The sequence below is a fragment of the Labeo rohita genome, unplaced genomic scaffold (assembly GCF_022985175.1).
Source record: "Labeo rohita strain BAU-BD-2019 unplaced genomic scaffold, IGBB_LRoh.1.0 scaffold_520, whole genome shotgun sequence".
Classification (NCBI taxonomy): Eukaryota; Metazoa; Chordata; class Actinopteri; order Cypriniformes; family Cyprinidae; genus Labeo; species Labeo rohita.
In genome coordinates, this window is record NW_026129442.1 from 26,411 (window position 1) to 43,951 (window position 17,541).

A 17,541-nucleotide genomic window follows, 5' to 3' on the forward strand; every position below is an offset into this window, starting at 1 on the left:
TCAGTAACTGTAGTAACTTACTGTGTCCAGATCAGAAAGAAATTTCAGAAACAGTAATGTTAATAACTTGAAAAATACAAGACTTGTAAGCAGCATGAATTGACTACAAACTTGAAAATGTTCCAGTTAGTCATTTGACCAGTGACCACAACCACTAAAACAAAAGAGAAACGAAAATATGTTCTAAAGATTTGTCTTACCCTCCATACTGATGAAAAACACAATGAAAACCCACATACTGTTGGACATATTGAACAATTATTATATTATTATATGTTGGGTTGATTATCTTGATAATCCTTCTGAAGTTCAAACTCATCTGATGTGCATTTAGACATTAGGTCGCTTTATGACTTTCATCAGGAAGTGACACACTGACCACAAAATCAGATGTTACCAACTATGCGTAGCAGCCAAAAAAAAAAAAAAAAAAAAAAAAAGAATGAATAATTAATGAACAGCTTTTTATCTTAGAGACCTATATGAGACCTATAAGAGACCTGAGAATTTGCAATCTAATATAGACCATAAATCTAGAAGAATGTAGAAGTTTAGTAGAGTAGAGTCAGTAGAGGCAGTAGAGTCTCTTAGTTTTTTGTTCCACGAGTCACAATATGATTTTACACGTTTAACTGCAGGAATTTCAAAGTCAGTTGACTGATTGAATGGATGTTCTGTTGACAAACTGTGGAAACATCAAAAGACCTCCAGTTCACCATTTCAGATATTTATTCCATGATTAATAGAACATGCAAGAGCCAATGTATTTACCACCAATAAACACTGTACAGTAAGAGAGAATTTTATTGAAGCTTTTTTAATCTTACAAGTTTCAAATGCAAATTTAAAAAAGAAAGTCTCCCAACGTACACAGTTAAGCACATCAGAATTTTAACACATTCTTAGTTTTGTTTTGTTACAGGTTCTGGTTAACTCTAACAGATCATTCTAGTGACATCTAAACATAATGTTTGTTTTTTTTTCTTTACGCAATGTGGTTATTTAAAGTTCAGTTCATAAGAAACTATTGTAAGGGTGGTAGGTGAATCTTAAAGCGTGTGAGGGCACTTCTCATCTGAGCAGCTGTTGATTCTACTGGAGACTGTTCATATTCAACCCCAACTCCAACAACAAAATATATTCCCATCAAGTTTGAGCTGCAGCACATCACTGGAACAGAACAATACATTTGCACTGAGCACTGATACAAATGACACACATTATTCACAGTTTAACATATAGCAATTAATGGTGCTATAATCCCTAAAAAGAATTATAAAATAAATACATAGTTATTCTCTGAAAGCTGGGCTGAATAAGTAAACACTGTTACTGCATTCCTGACATGGATCAGACCCTCTCAGATACCAAATACAGACATTCCTGTAAACATATCAGAATAGTTTTAAGAAAACTATGATTAGGTATTCATTATACTACAAGAAGAGGGGATTAGAAATTTTTCACAAGCTCAAGCTTCTTCACTTTTATTTCAATGTTGGAAAAATATTAAAATGTTGGAGCACAGCATGAATTATACATACTACTGGAAATGTTCCAGTAAGTACTTTGACCAGTGATCAAAAACAAAGCCCACTTGTGACAAAAATAAAAAATAAAAAATAAATAAATAAATACAATACTGATTAATTGAAACACACTGACATTGTAATCAGCTGTACCACTAGATGGCACCAAAACTTTTCAACAATGAACAATTAATCTCAGCTTTTGTCTCTTTCTATCAGTAGATAGTTTTAATGTCTCCAGTGGCCTTCATCGTAAATTTATCAGACGTGTAGAAAATGAATGCGTCTGCTTCTGACAAAGATGAACTGTCTAATTAGACTTTTAAAAATATGCAGCAGGCTAACGTTCGTTTGAATGTGTTTGATTTCCATTTTAGCTTCAAAATAGCTGTGGTGTGGTGATTAGAAATCAGTTTAACTAGTAACACAACGCTTTTAAACAGGTCTATCTCTTATCATAACGTGCCGGTTTGAGAAACAGGTGTTTTAAAACTAGATGACAGTAATAAATATAAGTTAGTAGTTCGTGATCTGTGCGATCAGATAAAATATAATTTAAGAAAACAATATTTTACCGATTGCGTGAATGAACGTTTAAACATGACGAAAGTTTTAAATCACTAAATAAGAGAAGGTTGAAATACTGAAGAAAAACGCTTTTGCAAATAAACGTAATTTTGAGGGCGGAGATTAGAAAGCACAACCACACGACACGACACCTATGTTCTCTTCTCCAACCTCTCTACCTAACTTTCGCTTTCGATTTACAAACGTGTAGGCTAATGGCTTCTAGTTCAGGTAAGACTCGAATCCGAACAAACTGATATGTTTAGCACGTTAAAATACCCTAATTACTAAAATCCTAGGACAAGAATGATTTTATTTTATTTATTAAGTAACGCAGCAATTATTTAATGTGTTGGACGACATGCTGGTAGAAGTGGAATAAAGGACCTCTTTAAGGAAATGCATTCTCATGGATCAACGCACTATTTGAATACGTTTTCTTTAAAAATCGTTTTAAGGCAGAGAAATCTGGTTAATATAATATAGGTAAAATAATATAATATAATATAATATAATATAATATAATATAATATAATATAATTATAATAAGGCGTATATATATATACGCCTTATTATATATATATATATGTGTGTATATATATATATATATATATATATATATATATATATATATATATATATATATATATATATATATATATATATATATTATGTATATATATATATATATGTGTGTGTGTGTGTGTTTATATATATATATATATATATAAACATATCCCTGAATTCAATGATGAACTGCCCCTTAACTGAAAATTGAGTGTTTATTTTTGTCCTTTTGCATTATCAACACTATTTCCTATGTAATGCTGCTGCTTTGTCACAATCTGTATTGTTAAAAGTGCTATATAAATAAAGGTGACTTGACTTGACTATATATAAATGAATAAAACAAGTCTAAAATCATAACATTTATAAATACTGTCATCTGTTAGATTTATTTAAATTTGATCAACTCAATTTTAGGTTTGGGAAAGGTGAGCACTTTCTACACATGTGCGAGACAGTCTCCGACAGTGTGCTCAGAGTGTGTGTGACCGCCTTTCTCTTACACTGGCTCTGCAAGGACTGATGCAGATGTGCTTGCTGTTGGATATTCGTTGTTGGCAAGTACTTTTGTATTTACTCACTAAAGTCAGCACCGATAGCCTTGTGGCAGTGCGCCAACATATAGCGCCGTTGCGCTTTGGGCATCCTGAGTTTGAGTCCCGGTTTGTAGACCTCTTCTGATCCTGCCCCCCTCTTTTTCTCCCTCATTGCTTCCTGTCAATTAACTGTCCTATCCAAATAAAGGCTAAAAAAGACTAAGTTAAAATCTTTTTAAAAAATTAAACTTCCCTGTCACAGAATGTGTATGTTGATTGAAATATGCAGTAAGCTGTAAAAATAGGATACTAGTGAAACATTTGGCAAACACTCCAGTAGGCTATGTATTTGCATTTGCACTCTGGAGAGGTTCAAAGGTTTCTATTTACAATGTGTTTTTGTACAGCATTGAGCAACGTAGCCAAATAAACCTTTGTGAGATCATGATAAACTGAAATGAGTGCCAGTGTCATGAAACAGAACCACAAGATCCAATTGCGAGTGCAAAAATGTTTATTAGACAACTCCAGCAACAATGACCGCAGAAGACTGAAGAGGTGAGGAGTGCAGATATACCGGCAGTGCAGGTGCAGAAAATCCAGAACACGCTGGGAGCAATCCAAACAGTAGTAGGACTGACATCCCATTTAGCCCATATAGTCTTAATATGCAAATGTCACTATCATTGCAATGATAGTGATAAACATTACAATGGACAGGGCATAAATATGTCAAAATAAACGTGCATTAAGGCTACACTGTAAAAAACAATTTGTTGAGTCAACTTAAAATAATTTGTAACCTGGCTGCCTTAAAATTTTAAGTTCAGTCAACTCAAAAAAAAGTTTATTCAACCTGAAATGTTAAATTATACTAAGTGACAACTTTATTTGACTTTATATTTGAATTGAATCAACTTAAAATTTTAAGGCAGCTGGGTTACTTACCCATCTGTTAAGTTTAGCAAACACAAATATTGAAGTTGTTACTTAGTACAACTTAACATTTCAAGTTGACTAAATTTATTTTAGTTGACTGAACTTAAAATTTTAAGGCAGCAGGGTAACAAATTATTTTAAGCTGACTCAGCAAATTGTGTTTTTTAGTTTTTACATTGTAGAGCACCCTCAATAATTTTAGAAGCACCCTGTCTCTGCAGTGTTCCAGAGACGTGTTCTAACAAATAATGCTACCTATCAGATTATGCCAACAATGTAATTTCAATACTGTAAGGGTGGGTTTAGGGTTCGGGTAGGTGTAGATGTTAATAAGGCCTTAAACTACATTAATATCATGATGGAAGCACAATTTGATAGGTAGCATTTTTTGCTGTCACATTATGCTACCTACACACATTGGCTCTAATCCTCAATTGAAGGTGTGGGAGAAGCATGACTTCTCATTTGGCCTAAAAAAAAAAAAAAACAACAACGTTTTTTTAAATTCTTTTTTTTAATATATATATTAATTTGTGCATGTTGAAAATGTTTACTAAAGGTGAAAAAAGTAATACACAATAATCTACAAATTTCCAATATTTTACTTTTTTACACAGCATTTTGTGTGTAAGGTTCTAATTTCAGTTTTGGTTTGTAACATAGCATTTAAAAATGCAACTTTTTTTTCTTCATTTTTTCGTCATGGCTAAAAAAAGGAAAAATAAATGGATGCAGAAGTGTTGCTTTCACTGTCACATTAGCTTGTTTGGTTACATTTTTTTTCCCCTAAATACCGTAAGTCACCAACAAACTGTTTTTTACAGCTATTGAATATCTTTCTTTTTCTTATCCTGGGGTTGTTTTAGGTTAAATAACATTTATGCGCATCTGTTTTTACTTGGGTTTTATATTTGAGTTTTAAATAAAAACAACTCAACCAAGCTTTGTTTCTCATCTTTAAATGGGGGAACAAAATTAAAATCTAATCATTTATTATAAAATTTATTTTTTTTAGTTTGACAAACATAAAAAAAGACTTTATAAATATATTTCATTTAAATCAGGGATGTCCAAACTCAGTCCTGGACAGCCACTGATCCTGCAGAGTTTAGCTCCAATCCAAATCAAACACACATGAATCAGCTAATCAAGGTCTTACTAACTATAGGCATACTAAAAACTTCTAGGCAGGCGTGCTGAGCCAAACTCTGCAGGACACCAGCCCTCCAGAACTGAGTCTGGACAAACTGGTAAACTCTTTTTGACCACAGTGAGTTGAAATAACTGAAGTTTGTTTTGAACTTTTTATTTTTATTTATTTATTTATTTTTAGAGGCTAAACATATTTATTGAATAGATATCCTGCCCTCAATAAAATTTAGTTGTTGATTTTTTTTTAAATGTTTGCACTTCCCCTCTCCAAAGTTCACTTTTATCTTTTATCTGCAGGGAATAGAAGTGCAACGTAAAGATCCTCCTGACAAGAATAAAATGGCTGGTGGTAAATATATATTTAGTACTGACATAAATGTGTGTGTAATATATATATTGAAAAATGGAAATCTGTCATTTATTTAATCACCATATTATTTTCTAGCAGGAAATCAACTTCTGTGTTTTATGAAAGAAAGAGAATATTAGTTTAAATGCAGATAACAATTTGGTAAAAGAATTTGTGAAATTTGAAATTGTTCATGTTGTTTTCTTTGCAGTTAAAAGAGGGCGGCATAGTCCACCTATTGAGCGGCCTAATAGTAAGTCAACAATTATATGTTAATTCATAATATTCAATGCTGCAAATGTATAAAGTTGCACTATGCAGACATTTTCAGTTACTGTTTGTAAACACAACATTCATACAGAAAACCACATGGAAAACCAGAAGCAAAGCCCTCTGCCCCTGAAATTATATCAGTTGCACATGCAGCCCAGAAGACATCCTGATGAGCTATATATATATATAACACTGCAGCCCAAACACATATCAGCAATAAAAGAATAAAAATAAAATAACTCAGCAGCAAACTCATACAGTAAACATACTTTTTTTTCCTTTGACTGCATGTTAGTTTGGGGAGATTTGGAAAAAAATAAACTGAAAAACAAATAACTTTAATAAACATTATTATATCATTAGATAGCTTAATATATTAGGGTGGAAGCTTAAAGGAGAAGGCCACTTCCAGAACAACAATTTACAGATAATGTACTCACCCCTTTGTCATCCAAGATGTCCTTTCTTTTTTGAGTTGTAAAGAAATTTGTTTTTTTTTTTTTGAGGAAAACATTTTAGGATTTTTCTCCATATAATGGACTGCTACGGTGCCCTGAGTTTAAACTTTCAAAATGCAGTTTAAATGCGGCTTGAAATGATCCCAAATGTGGTTGTAAACCCACAACCCAGCTGAGGAAGGAGAGTCTTATCTAGTGAAACAATCAGTTATTTTCATAAAAATAATACAATTTATATACTTTTTAATCTCAAACGCTCGTCTTGTCTTGCTCTTCCAACCTCTGTTATATCAGTTCTGTTTTAAAAAAACCCATTTCATGTTAAGAGTCAACTTGAAAATCGTTATATCACTGATCTTTTTGCATGTTCATTTTGCAAAGACTGGGTTGGTACTTCTGCAGTGATGTAGGATGATTTTGAAATAATTTTTGAAGAAAATATGATCAGAGGTTTTTTTTTTTTTTTTTTTTACATATAACTGTCTTGAGGCAGAATACACAGGAGAGCAAGACAAGACAAGATTAAAAGTTTGAGATTAAAAAGTATTTAAATTTTATTTTTTTTTAAATGAAAATAACCGATTATTTTGCTAGATAAAACCCTTCTTCCTCAGCTGGGATCATTTACAACTGCATTTGGGATCATTTGAAGCCGCATTTAAACTGCATTTTGGAAGTTCAAAATCGGGGCACCATATCAGTCCATTATATGGAGAAAAATGCTCAAATGTTTTCCTCAAATCCATAATTTCTTTACGACTGAAGAAAGAAAGACATGAACATCTTGGATGACAAGGGGGTGAATACATTATCTGCAAATTGTTGTTCTGGAAGTGAACTTCTCCTTTAATTCATATTTCAATGTAGATTAGTTAATTGCTTTTACAAATTGTTTAATGACTGTTCAAAATAAACTAATATTACAAATTGTATGAACCATATGACAAATTCATGTAACTGACCCACCAAACTAATGTTATGTGTGTTTTTCAGTGGCAGAGGATGTCAACATGTTATCAAAGCTAAATGTGGTTCTTTGTGGGACTGACAAAACATTAAAATCCTTCATATCAAACCTCATCCTGAACCAGACAGACAAACGTTCGGAGCTCAGAGAGTATGTGAAGCTGGAGGGTGAAGTTCATGGACGTCTGATCACTCTGGTGGAGCTTCCAGCTCTTACTCAGCTCTCAAAAGTGGAAGTGATGCATCAGACTCTTCAGTGTGTGACTCTATGTGATCCTGGAGTTCATGTGTTCCTCTTCATTATTTCTGATGGTCCACTTACTGATGAAGACAAAAGAGAAACAGAGGAGATCCAGAAAATATTCAGCTCAAAGATCAACAACCACATCATGGTCCTCATAATCCAGAAGTCAGAACATGAGACAGCAGAACTGAATGAAGAAATGAAGTCTCTCATTGATTTTTTTGGTGGAAGACACAATTTCCTTGGTCCAAACCCAGAGCTGTCCATGTTGGTGACAAAACTGGAGCAGATGGTGCAAGAAAATAGCAGAAGCTGTTACTCCACAAAAACATTTTTAGATGAACAAATAAAAAAAATTGAAGAAATGAGGAAGAAAATAAACTTTTTAGAGAAACAGATTGACCAACAAGGTAATAATGGGTAAAATTGTTTGTTTTAAAACCAAGTTGACGTGTTGACAATTGTTTCCTTCCCACTAGTTGTGTATCACATAAAAACACCTGTTTTGTTGGTCAACACTGAGAGACATAATAAAAGATAACGCATTGGTGTATATCACTGATGTGTTATTTTTTATCACTTTTCTGCACTACTACATTACACAATTATGATTCTTTTTCAGATTCAACAGAGGCTTCAGATGATCTGAGGATTGTCCTGCTGGGAAAAACTGGAGTTGGGAAGAGTGCAACTGGAAACACCATCTTAGGGAGAAAAATATTTAAAGAAGACATGTCTTATGATTCAGTTACTAAAGAATGTCAGAGAGAGACAGCTGAAATCAATGGCAGAACTATTACTGTAATTGACACTCCAGGACTGTTTGATACTAAACTCAGTCAAGAAGAGATCCAGAGAGAAATCACCAACTGTATCTCAATGATTCTGCCAGGACCACATGTGTTTCTCTTATTGATACCAGTGGGACGTTTCACTCAGGAGGAGGAAAACACTGTGAAGATCATTCAAGAGACTTTTGGTGAAAACTCATTAATGTACACCATGGTGCTCTTCACCAGAGGAGATGATCTGAAGAATAAGACCATTGAAGAGTACCTGGGTAAATCAAGATCTGCTTTGATAAAGCTCATTGAACAGTGTGGAAACAGATACCATGTGTTCAATAATAATGAGACTGGAGACCGTATGCAGGTGTCTGAACTACTGCAGAAAATCAATGACATGGTCACAGCAAATGGAGGGAGTTACTACACATGTAAGATGTTCAGACAGATGGAAAGAGAAAAACAAGAAGCACAAATGAAGATGCTAATGGACGAAGTGGAGGAACTGAACAGAGAGAGAGAAGAACTCCTGATCAAACATGAAGAAGAAAAAGAGAGAATGAAGATGGAGGAAGAAAGACAGAATCATGACAAAGAGAGAAGAACAAGAGAAGCACACTACAAATGAAAACAAGAGAAATGGGAGAAAAAGATACAAGAGGATAGACAGAGAACGGAGGAAGAATTTGAGAGAAAGAGAGAAAAGGAACAAAATATGTGGGATGAATGTTATCAGAGACTTAAAAGAGAGAGCGAAGAAGTCAAAATGGAGATGGCAAAAAAAGAAAGAGAAAAAGAAGATATACAGGCCAAACATGTAGCAGAAAGGGACAAAATGAAGATGAAGATGGAGGAAGAAAGGTGAACAGCAATACAAAATTGAAATAAAAAGAGAACAAGAAAAATGGGAGACAAAAATATAAGAGGAAAAACAAAGAATGGAAGATGAATTTGAGAAAAGGAGGGAGAAAGAACAACAAATGTGGGATGAAAGTTACCAGAGACTTAAAGAAGAGAGAGAGGAGCTCAAGAGAGAGAAAGAAGATCTTCAGGCTAAACATAAAACAGAAATAGAAAAGATGAAACTAAATATGGAGGAAGAAAGACAGCATCATGACAAAGAAAGAAGGAGAAGAGAAGAAGAATTCAGAGAGAATGAAGAACAAAACAAAATAGAAATAAAGAGAGAACAAGAGAAATGGGAGATAAAACTAAAAGATGAAAGACAAAGAAGAGAGGAAGAATTTGAGAAAAGGAGGGAGAAAGAACAACAAATGTGGGATGAAAGTTACCAGAGACTTAAAGAGGAGAAAGATGACCTTAAAAAAGAGAAAAAAGATCTTCAAGTCAAACATAAAGCAGAAACAGAAAATATAAAGAGAAAATTTGAAGAAGAAAGCCAAAATCATAACAAAGAGTGAAAAGAAAGAGAAAAAGAAGTGATAGAGAACAAAGAACAACACAAAAGAGAACTGAAAAGAGAACAAGAGAAATGGGAGAAAAAGATACAAGAAGAAAAACAGAGACAAGAAGAAGAATTTGAGAAAAGGAGGGAGAAAGAACAACAAATCTGAAATAACAGTTACCAAAGACTTAAAGAAGAGAGAGAGGAACTCAGAAGAGAGAAAGAAGATCTTCAGGTGAAACATGAAGCAGAAACAGATAAAATGAAGATGGAGGTGGAGAAAAGCCAACAGCATGAAAAGGAGAGAAAGGAAATAGAACAATGCAGGGAAATAAAGCATGAAGAAGACAGAAGAAAAGACATAGAGAACATGAAAATGTGCTGCTCAGAAACAACCTCTTCTCTACATGTAAGTGATCAATAGAAAACATGACATGGGTTGAGGAGATTTAGAAGATTTAAAAACTTTTAGAGCAGTTTTCAAATTCTTGTAATAGTCTGAGGACATTTTCCTCCAGTCACAATATACTTTTAATATACATATTTATCACAAGTGATCAGATCAGATTTGTGTGTCTAGTCATAACCAACTAGTCATACCAAATAGTCATACCTACGTTTTTAATGAGGGTTTCAAAACAGATGCAGAAAAAATGGAGGGGCATAATAGTGCAGAACTACAAAAAAAAAAAAAAAAAAAAAAAAAAAAAAAACACGTAGCGACAGAGGAAAGTAGTTTATTTTTTGATGTTCATGCTGTAGTCACAGCCGTCTTCCAATAGGGTCTGGCTGCAGACATCTGCACCTGCACTCTCAGACACCTGCACTCTCAGACGACTGCACTTCCGGAATTGACGTCACTTGCAGTTGATTTTATTTTTCCTTTATTTTAGTTATTTATTTATTTTTTTTAATTGAATCTCTCAACATTTTACAACAGTAGCCAGGTGGTGAAGACAAGAAAAAAGAAACTAATTTACAATGTCACTCGCAATTGCCACCTGCACTCTCTGCTATACCTGCACATCACACACAATCCACACAAATGGTGCGTGTTGCCAATGGAGACAAGACTCTGTGGTCGTTAAACGATTAAAACTAATTTAATAGCATAACGTACAGGGTCCTGCAAGTCATCTGTAGAAGATAAAAACAAGACCCGCAAATCCATTGAAATATTGAAATATCATGTTGAAATATTTTTTCACTGAAATAAATGTTTGTTATTACACAGAGTAATGTAGCAAAAAAAAAAAAAGTACGTCCCCCCCACCCCCACCCCCAATTTGTCATTAGCAAATTACATTAGACTCCTCCCCTTTTTTGCTGATCTGAAAAATGGTCCGATCCATGACTCAAAAACCGTGAGTGATCCGAACCGTGAGTTTTGTAATCCATTGCACCACTACCCGCAAAATAGAAATATCTACACATAAAATTTCAAAAACAAATGAACTGCTATTCATGTATTGCACAAAAGCAACAAGAACAACTAATATAAAACAAAAACAATTAACTCGGGTAAGCATGGAGTTTCTATTTATAACGTGTTTGCAGCGTTAAACAATGTTGATTTCTGGAATGCAATGGACAATCAGAGAATCCACTCACCGTTCGAAATGCTGTGCATTCTGCAACCACACACGCAGCAGCCCTATTGCTTTTAGTAAAAATAACAGTGGTTTGTCAATGTTGATGCTTTAATAACAAATATTTTATCTGGAACGTTTATGCTGGGATGTTAGACGACACACAAACTTAATATTTCACGTAAATTTCGTGGATGTACAGGAAAAAAGTAATGTAACTAGTAATGTAACTAATTACTTTTGAAATAAAGTAATCAGAACAGTAATTTAATTACTTTTAAAAGGAGTAATCAGTAATCAGTAATTTAATTACATTTTCAGGGTAACTTGCCCAACACTGCTACCAATAATAACGAAAAAGCCACTAATAACAATGAGCTGTTCTGCAATATTACTTGCATCAGTGATATTATATTTTAAGCAAAAAATGCCATTCTCTGCTGTCTTTTCTGATGCACAGACCTTCAATGACAATGCATTGAGATCTTTATGTATTATTAAATCATTTATACATAACTGTTTAGGTAACCTAGCAATGACTGCACATTACGCTGCCTCTGAAGTCTGTTCGAAACTGTTTCTAGAGTTGCCTTCGCAGCCTTCGAAGTCACTGCCTGATAAGGCAGCAAGTCAGCTGTTTTGGACGCAGCCTTTAAATAGGGTTTGGCTTCCGACGTCACTGCGCAGTGTGGGATTAACATCATAATTGATAATTACAGTGATGTTTGAGGATGTTTATACAATTCAGCAAAAAATCACACAATGAAAAATACCAAACATTAAAATAGTAGGATTAGGGTTAATTCAGGTAAAATTCCAAACATCTAAAAGAACATGTTGTGTTGACATTAATGTGATTAAATATCAGGATATTCAGAAATCAGGATATTGTTAACATGAACTCTACAAAACTTTTAAAAATGTGTCTATGGCTTTATAAAAACACATTACAAATAAAACATTAAATATGAGAACATTTGATAAATAAAACTGTATTTAACAAATGTTATTTTCTCATTTTCACAACGGTGAGTGCAACTTTACAAATTTTATGTTTATGTTTTCCTATCTCTAATCAGGCTTATTATTTTGCATTTTAGGCTTATTTGACCATATGACCAAAGTATGTGCTTTCTGCAAATGTAATTGTGCAAGCGTAACTGATTAGTTTATTTTTGTTATTATTATTCATATCGTTGTGAAGGTGGATTTATTTATTTTTTTTCCCCCATCAGCCACCGCAGCACTAGAGCCGTGACGTCACGCCCCCATGCCCTATACAAATGATAAACTTTTGTGACGATGTGGCAGTGGCCCGATTGGGCCGGTGACGTATTCGTCAACTGTTCCGAGCATCTTTCACACTGGCCCCGGGTTATTGGGCACTCCTTATTGTCGAGCACTGCTCAGACTGTGTGATGATGACACCTAATGACTCGTAGGCAATGACACAAGTTACTTTTAAAGAATAAAACATCATCAGCATGTGCTAGTGGTAAACCAAAAAAGCATGACGAATCACAGTACGGCAGTTTTTTTTTATTTTTATTTGTGCTGAAAAAGTGATTTTCATACATTCATTTTGAGCACTGTTTTGTTCCGGTTGTTTTTTTTGAAGAAATTACCAGCACTTTGTCCAGTCCAGGCAGTATTGAGTCACGTTCATTGTTTTTTGCAGATGACTGTGATCTATTGCAGTTCATTGGCCCGATCATCTGTGGCCCGATCATCTGTGAGCCGATCATCTGTGCAATGATCATCACTGAGCTGATCAAGTTTGGGCTGATCATCATTGGACTTTACTTCCTTTGCACTAAGGCAAGTATTTTCAGCGGCAAATAAAATCTTTGTTGGTGAAGAGCTTTATTAAAGAATTGTGCACTCAGAAATGAAAATGATCATCTTTTACTTACCCTCATGTTGTTTTAAACCTGTATGACTTTTTTTCTTTTTTTTTTTGTGAACAATCAAACAGAACATTGTAAATTTTAGCATTGCCTTCTCCATTCTAGTTTGGATCAGGGACCCTGACTGCCAGGATTCAAAGAGAACAACAAAAGTGCAATTAATGTACCATAAAAATTGCCCTTATGTGCTATATTCCAGGTCTTCAGAAGTCATACATCAGCTTCACATGTGGAAAATGATGGAATTTTTAAGTTGTTATTCCGTCGAAAATTTCCCCATTGCTATAGCTCCTAAAGTTCATTCACATGTAGGCCCATTTGAGCAGGTGATTGGTCATGATTGGTCATGGGACACAAGAACTTCAAAGTCTTCAGAAGACTTTGAATATACCTGTTTCTCAAGTTGTGTGGGCTATTTTTTGTTCTTCCGTTGTCCTTTTTGGAGCTTGATAATCCCAATCCACTGACATTATTTGGGGAAGAGCAGTTTGGACATTCTTCCTAACATCAGCTTTAGTGTTCCATGGAAGACAATGTCATACAGGTTTGAAATGACATGAGGGCGAGTAATTGATGAGAGAAGTGTCATATGTATTCATATGTGATCTTGTATTGTAGTTGCAGTCAACAAAATGTTCATTGTCCAAAGCACTGAAAAGAGAATAACTGCAAGTGTATTGAGATGCATAAGAACATTTATGAAAATCCAAGAGATCAACAGCTAAATCAGATTTTTAATAACTGTTGATAAAATGTTTTTCCTTGCAGGTGGAGCGTTTCAGGAATGCCGTCTGTTACATCTGTCATCGACAATGTATGAATGTAAGTATTATCATACGCAAATTAAATGTTTGGTTTTTTTAGCACATCACTAAACTGCATACAGGGCTATGGCTCTGACACATTATTATTTTAGATGTCCTTCATTACCAAATATTTTAATAAGAATGGAATGCTTTGTGCATATTGTAAAAATACATTTTATAAAATATTTTTCAGTGTAGTTTTGTTTTTCACAAATTTGTGTTTGATTGCCATGTTACTGACCTTGAAATATAGTTAATCTGTTTAGCACCAATTTTTGCACCTTTGAAGGGCACTGTGGGAAAAGACATTTCTAAATAAAAATGAGCAAATAGATCCCTATACGAATGGCCTTTCCACAAGGCTGTTAGCAACATAGTTTGACGGTCACTTCAAGAAAGTCATTATGCTTTAGATTTTTTGAAGTCGACTTTTATGTGATTAAACTCAAGTTGATGTCGAATAGCCGCTAGAGCCCTGCACGGGCCTCAAATTTAGGCCCTAGTCTGGCCCTGGCCAGAGACGCTCAGGCCTTTGCCCGGCCTGTGTCCGACAGCTTTTCAGAATTACCGTCCTAAGCCAGTCATTACCAGAGAGCCAGTCATATTTTTTGCTGAATGATGCTGAGGATTTTTCTTACTTATAATATTGCATCTGTATTCACTTGCAGACCACTCCTCCAAAGGAGCAGGACACGGAGATGGAAGAGAAGAACAGCTTCATGGTGTAAAGTATGCCAGACTTCCTGGGACCAAAATAAGTCAGGTGAAATGTTGTAAAGACATTTACATTGTATGATATTTTTATCATAAAGCCAGACATTTAATGTTGTAAACATTATTATTATGTTTACAACATTAAATTTCACCTGACTTATTGTGCCACAAAGAAGAAAAGACGAATGCTTTATGATAAAAATATCATAATACAATGTAAATGTCTGGCATGCACAAAATTTCACCTGAGTTGTGCAGAAGTGAATAAAAATATCATAATACAATGTGTCTGGCAAACATGAAGCCTTACCATCTCCGGTCCTGATGATTAAACTTACTCCAGGAGTTCAAACTGAAGGAGGTCTCTTCTGCCACCTCAACAATATGATGTGCAATAGTTAAGTTTGCATCCACCTGATCCAAAAAACATCCTGCCATGCAAGGCAGTCAGCTGACCACTTCTTTGTTGGAGGGGTCCGCACGAGAGATCGTCCCACCTGTACTCCGCAATCAAAATCCCATGCTTGCAGACCTCTACCTTGGTAAACCTACCAGAAGTCTCAAAATTCTTTTAGATCACTGTTTTTCTACAGTTCATGTTCAACAAATCATGATGAGCTAAAGTACATGTTACTCTGTAAAAGCAGAGCAAATACTTCTGTTTATATATACTGTGTATAATGTCACTGTGTTTGTTATATGACTGGTTTTGTAATCAGCATATGGACAGTATTGTAATCTTGTGCCATCCTGAGGATGGGGAGCTTTATTCCTCTTGACATGTTCACCTTCTTCACCAGGGTGACACAAAGACAACAGTATGTATTTTAAGAAGTACTGCTTAAAATGTATTTATAAATTATTTATTTATAAATTTATTTATAAATTGTTTGTATTTTTTTTTTTTTTCATGATGTGTAAAACTATTTTATATTAACTTAACGCTTGCACATTTTCACTTTATTAAAATCAAATTTATTGGAAAAAAAAAAAAAAAATCTTGTGTTTTTAGTTTTTTGTTGGATGATTGACTTTGAATAGGGTAAACATACCAATTAAGGGTGCACTATGAAAATCACACAGCTTCAATGTGACATCAATAAGAAAAAGTATAATTTCATAGATTTTGTCAATAATAGTTGTTCATATATTAAAATATGTATGAACTTCATACATGACCTAGATTATTATTTTTTTTTTTTTTTTTGCAAAATCTTGTAATTTTAATAAATATTACATAAACTTTATACAAAAAAATTGTTGCTGTTCTAATTAAGCTCAGTGTGTTCATTTAAGCTCTTCCACATACAGTAAATGTCTATGTAAATACTTCATAACCACTTTAAACATTAACTGATGGTTATCACTTTAAGGCAATCTTTATAAAATGATTAATAACTTATTTTCATGTAACTATAGTGTATGCCAAAGTCTGATGCTAAAAATTCATATGCTACACAATTTTCTATTAAATCTGTCTACTTAAATCTACAGACTGGCTCTGACTTTCAGCAATTAGCATCAACATCTCCAGACAGTGAATTGGTGGAAAATTGTGGGCAAAAATCATGTAGTGTTAGTGCATAACAGGTTTAAGAGAACGTAAATAAGTTGGCATCTGTTTAATAAGGCTTCAAAATGAAGCTAGTTTCTGTGTTCATCCCCATCAATTAAATGTTTTATTGGTTTTTGTTATTTGATTTTTGAATGTGTTACTTAGCTGAACGTGGATTAGTCTAGCTGTTGCATTGTGCTTAAATGACTCTTTACTATGAATATAACTGATCAAACTGAATGCCTTATTACTTGATTTTAGTGTAGGGTTTTTTTTTTTTTTTTTTTTTTGGTAATTGACTTTGTACCATCAAATAAAACATTTTTCAATTATTCTTCAAAAGGGTTGATGTAAAACATGATGTAAGCTTATTAGAAACATGGGTGTGCTTAATGGGTATAAAATGTACCCATTAAGTACAGACAGACTTTTTGCATTTAATTATGTATATCTTAATTGAAATGCTTTTGTCATTTAAAATAAAATTAAACATTACTGTGTGAAAGATTAATATTTTATTTTATTTTTTTGTGCTGAAACCAATATCTTGTGCACTAAAAATGTCTCAATGTAGATTTTGGTGAGCTTAATAGGTACGTTTACCCTCCTGAAATACATAAGACATTTTTTAATGTTTTAAATGAAGTTTGTTCTACTCACCAAAGCTGCAGTTATTTAATCAGAAATAAAGTAAAACAGTAATATTGAGAAATATTATTTGAATTTTAAATAACTGAATTCTATTTTAATGTATATTAAAATGTAATTTATTTCTGTGATCAAAGCTGAATTTTCAGCCTCATTACTCCGGTCTTCAGTGTCATATGATACGTCACCGGCGGTCTCGCTCCTCTCCCGTCCGCTGGAGATCTGTTTTCCACTGACTGAACATCTCTATGAGACTCACAGTCCTGTACGATCAGACACTGGGTTCCTCCTCACTGACAGAAACATCAGTAATGGAGCGAGTGATGAAGATCTGCTGTCACCAGCTCAGCTTTTCACACACGTTTGTTTTTCATTAGTTCTCATGTCAGATAAACCCTCATGGAGATCAAACCTGCCAGTCGATCATCATTAAACCGGATTCAAAGTGTGAAGATTTTGTTTTGATGTGACTTTGCTGTGGAAAGCAACTCCCTTTGCTTTGTCTTATGTTTGTAGGTTTTTAGTTTTGCTCAGAGTTTCATTTCACTTCAT

General features: G+C 34.0%; 2 protein-coding genes across 2 annotated transcripts; both read left to right on the plus strand.

Annotated features, from left to right (window-relative positions):
• Positions 1 to 2,286: 2,286 nt before the first annotated feature.
• Positions 2,287 to 9,220, plus strand: LOC127161006 (GTPase IMAP family member 9). The gene is made up of 6 exons (XM_051103654.1): positions 2,287 to 2,327; positions 3,081 to 3,220; positions 5,588 to 5,639; positions 5,851 to 5,892; positions 7,364 to 7,990; positions 8,203 to 9,220. The coding sequence occupies exons 3-6, from the start codon at positions 5,630 to 5,632 to the stop codon at positions 8,991 to 8,993; spliced, it is 1,470 nt and encodes a 489-aa protein (XP_050959611.1). The 5' UTR covers positions 2,287 to 2,327; positions 3,081 to 3,220; positions 5,588 to 5,629; the 3' UTR covers positions 8,994 to 9,220.
• Positions 9,221 to 9,232: 12 nt separating this feature from the next.
• Positions 9,233 to 13,172, plus strand: LOC127161007 (uncharacterized). The gene is given in 2 exon segments (XM_051103655.1): positions 9,233 to 10,179; positions 13,038 to 13,172. A coding segment is annotated over 1 exon segment (636 nt). The 5' UTR covers positions 9,233 to 9,303; the 3' UTR covers positions 9,940 to 10,179; positions 13,038 to 13,172.
• Positions 13,173 to 17,541: the final 4,369 nt, after the last annotated feature.

What these genes read in the sequence shown, in the direction of transcription:
- LOC127161006 (XM_051103654.1), top strand. An exon ending in ACCTATTGAGCGGCCTAATA is followed by an intron (nt 5,893 to 7,363) that starts GTAAGTCAACAA and finishes TGTGTTTTTCAG; the next exon opens with TGGCAGAGGATGTCAACATG. An exon ending in GAAACAGATTGACCAACAAG is followed by an intron (nt 7,991 to 8,202) that starts GTAATAATGGGT and finishes ATTCTTTTTCAG; the next exon opens with ATTCAACAGAGGCTTCAGAT.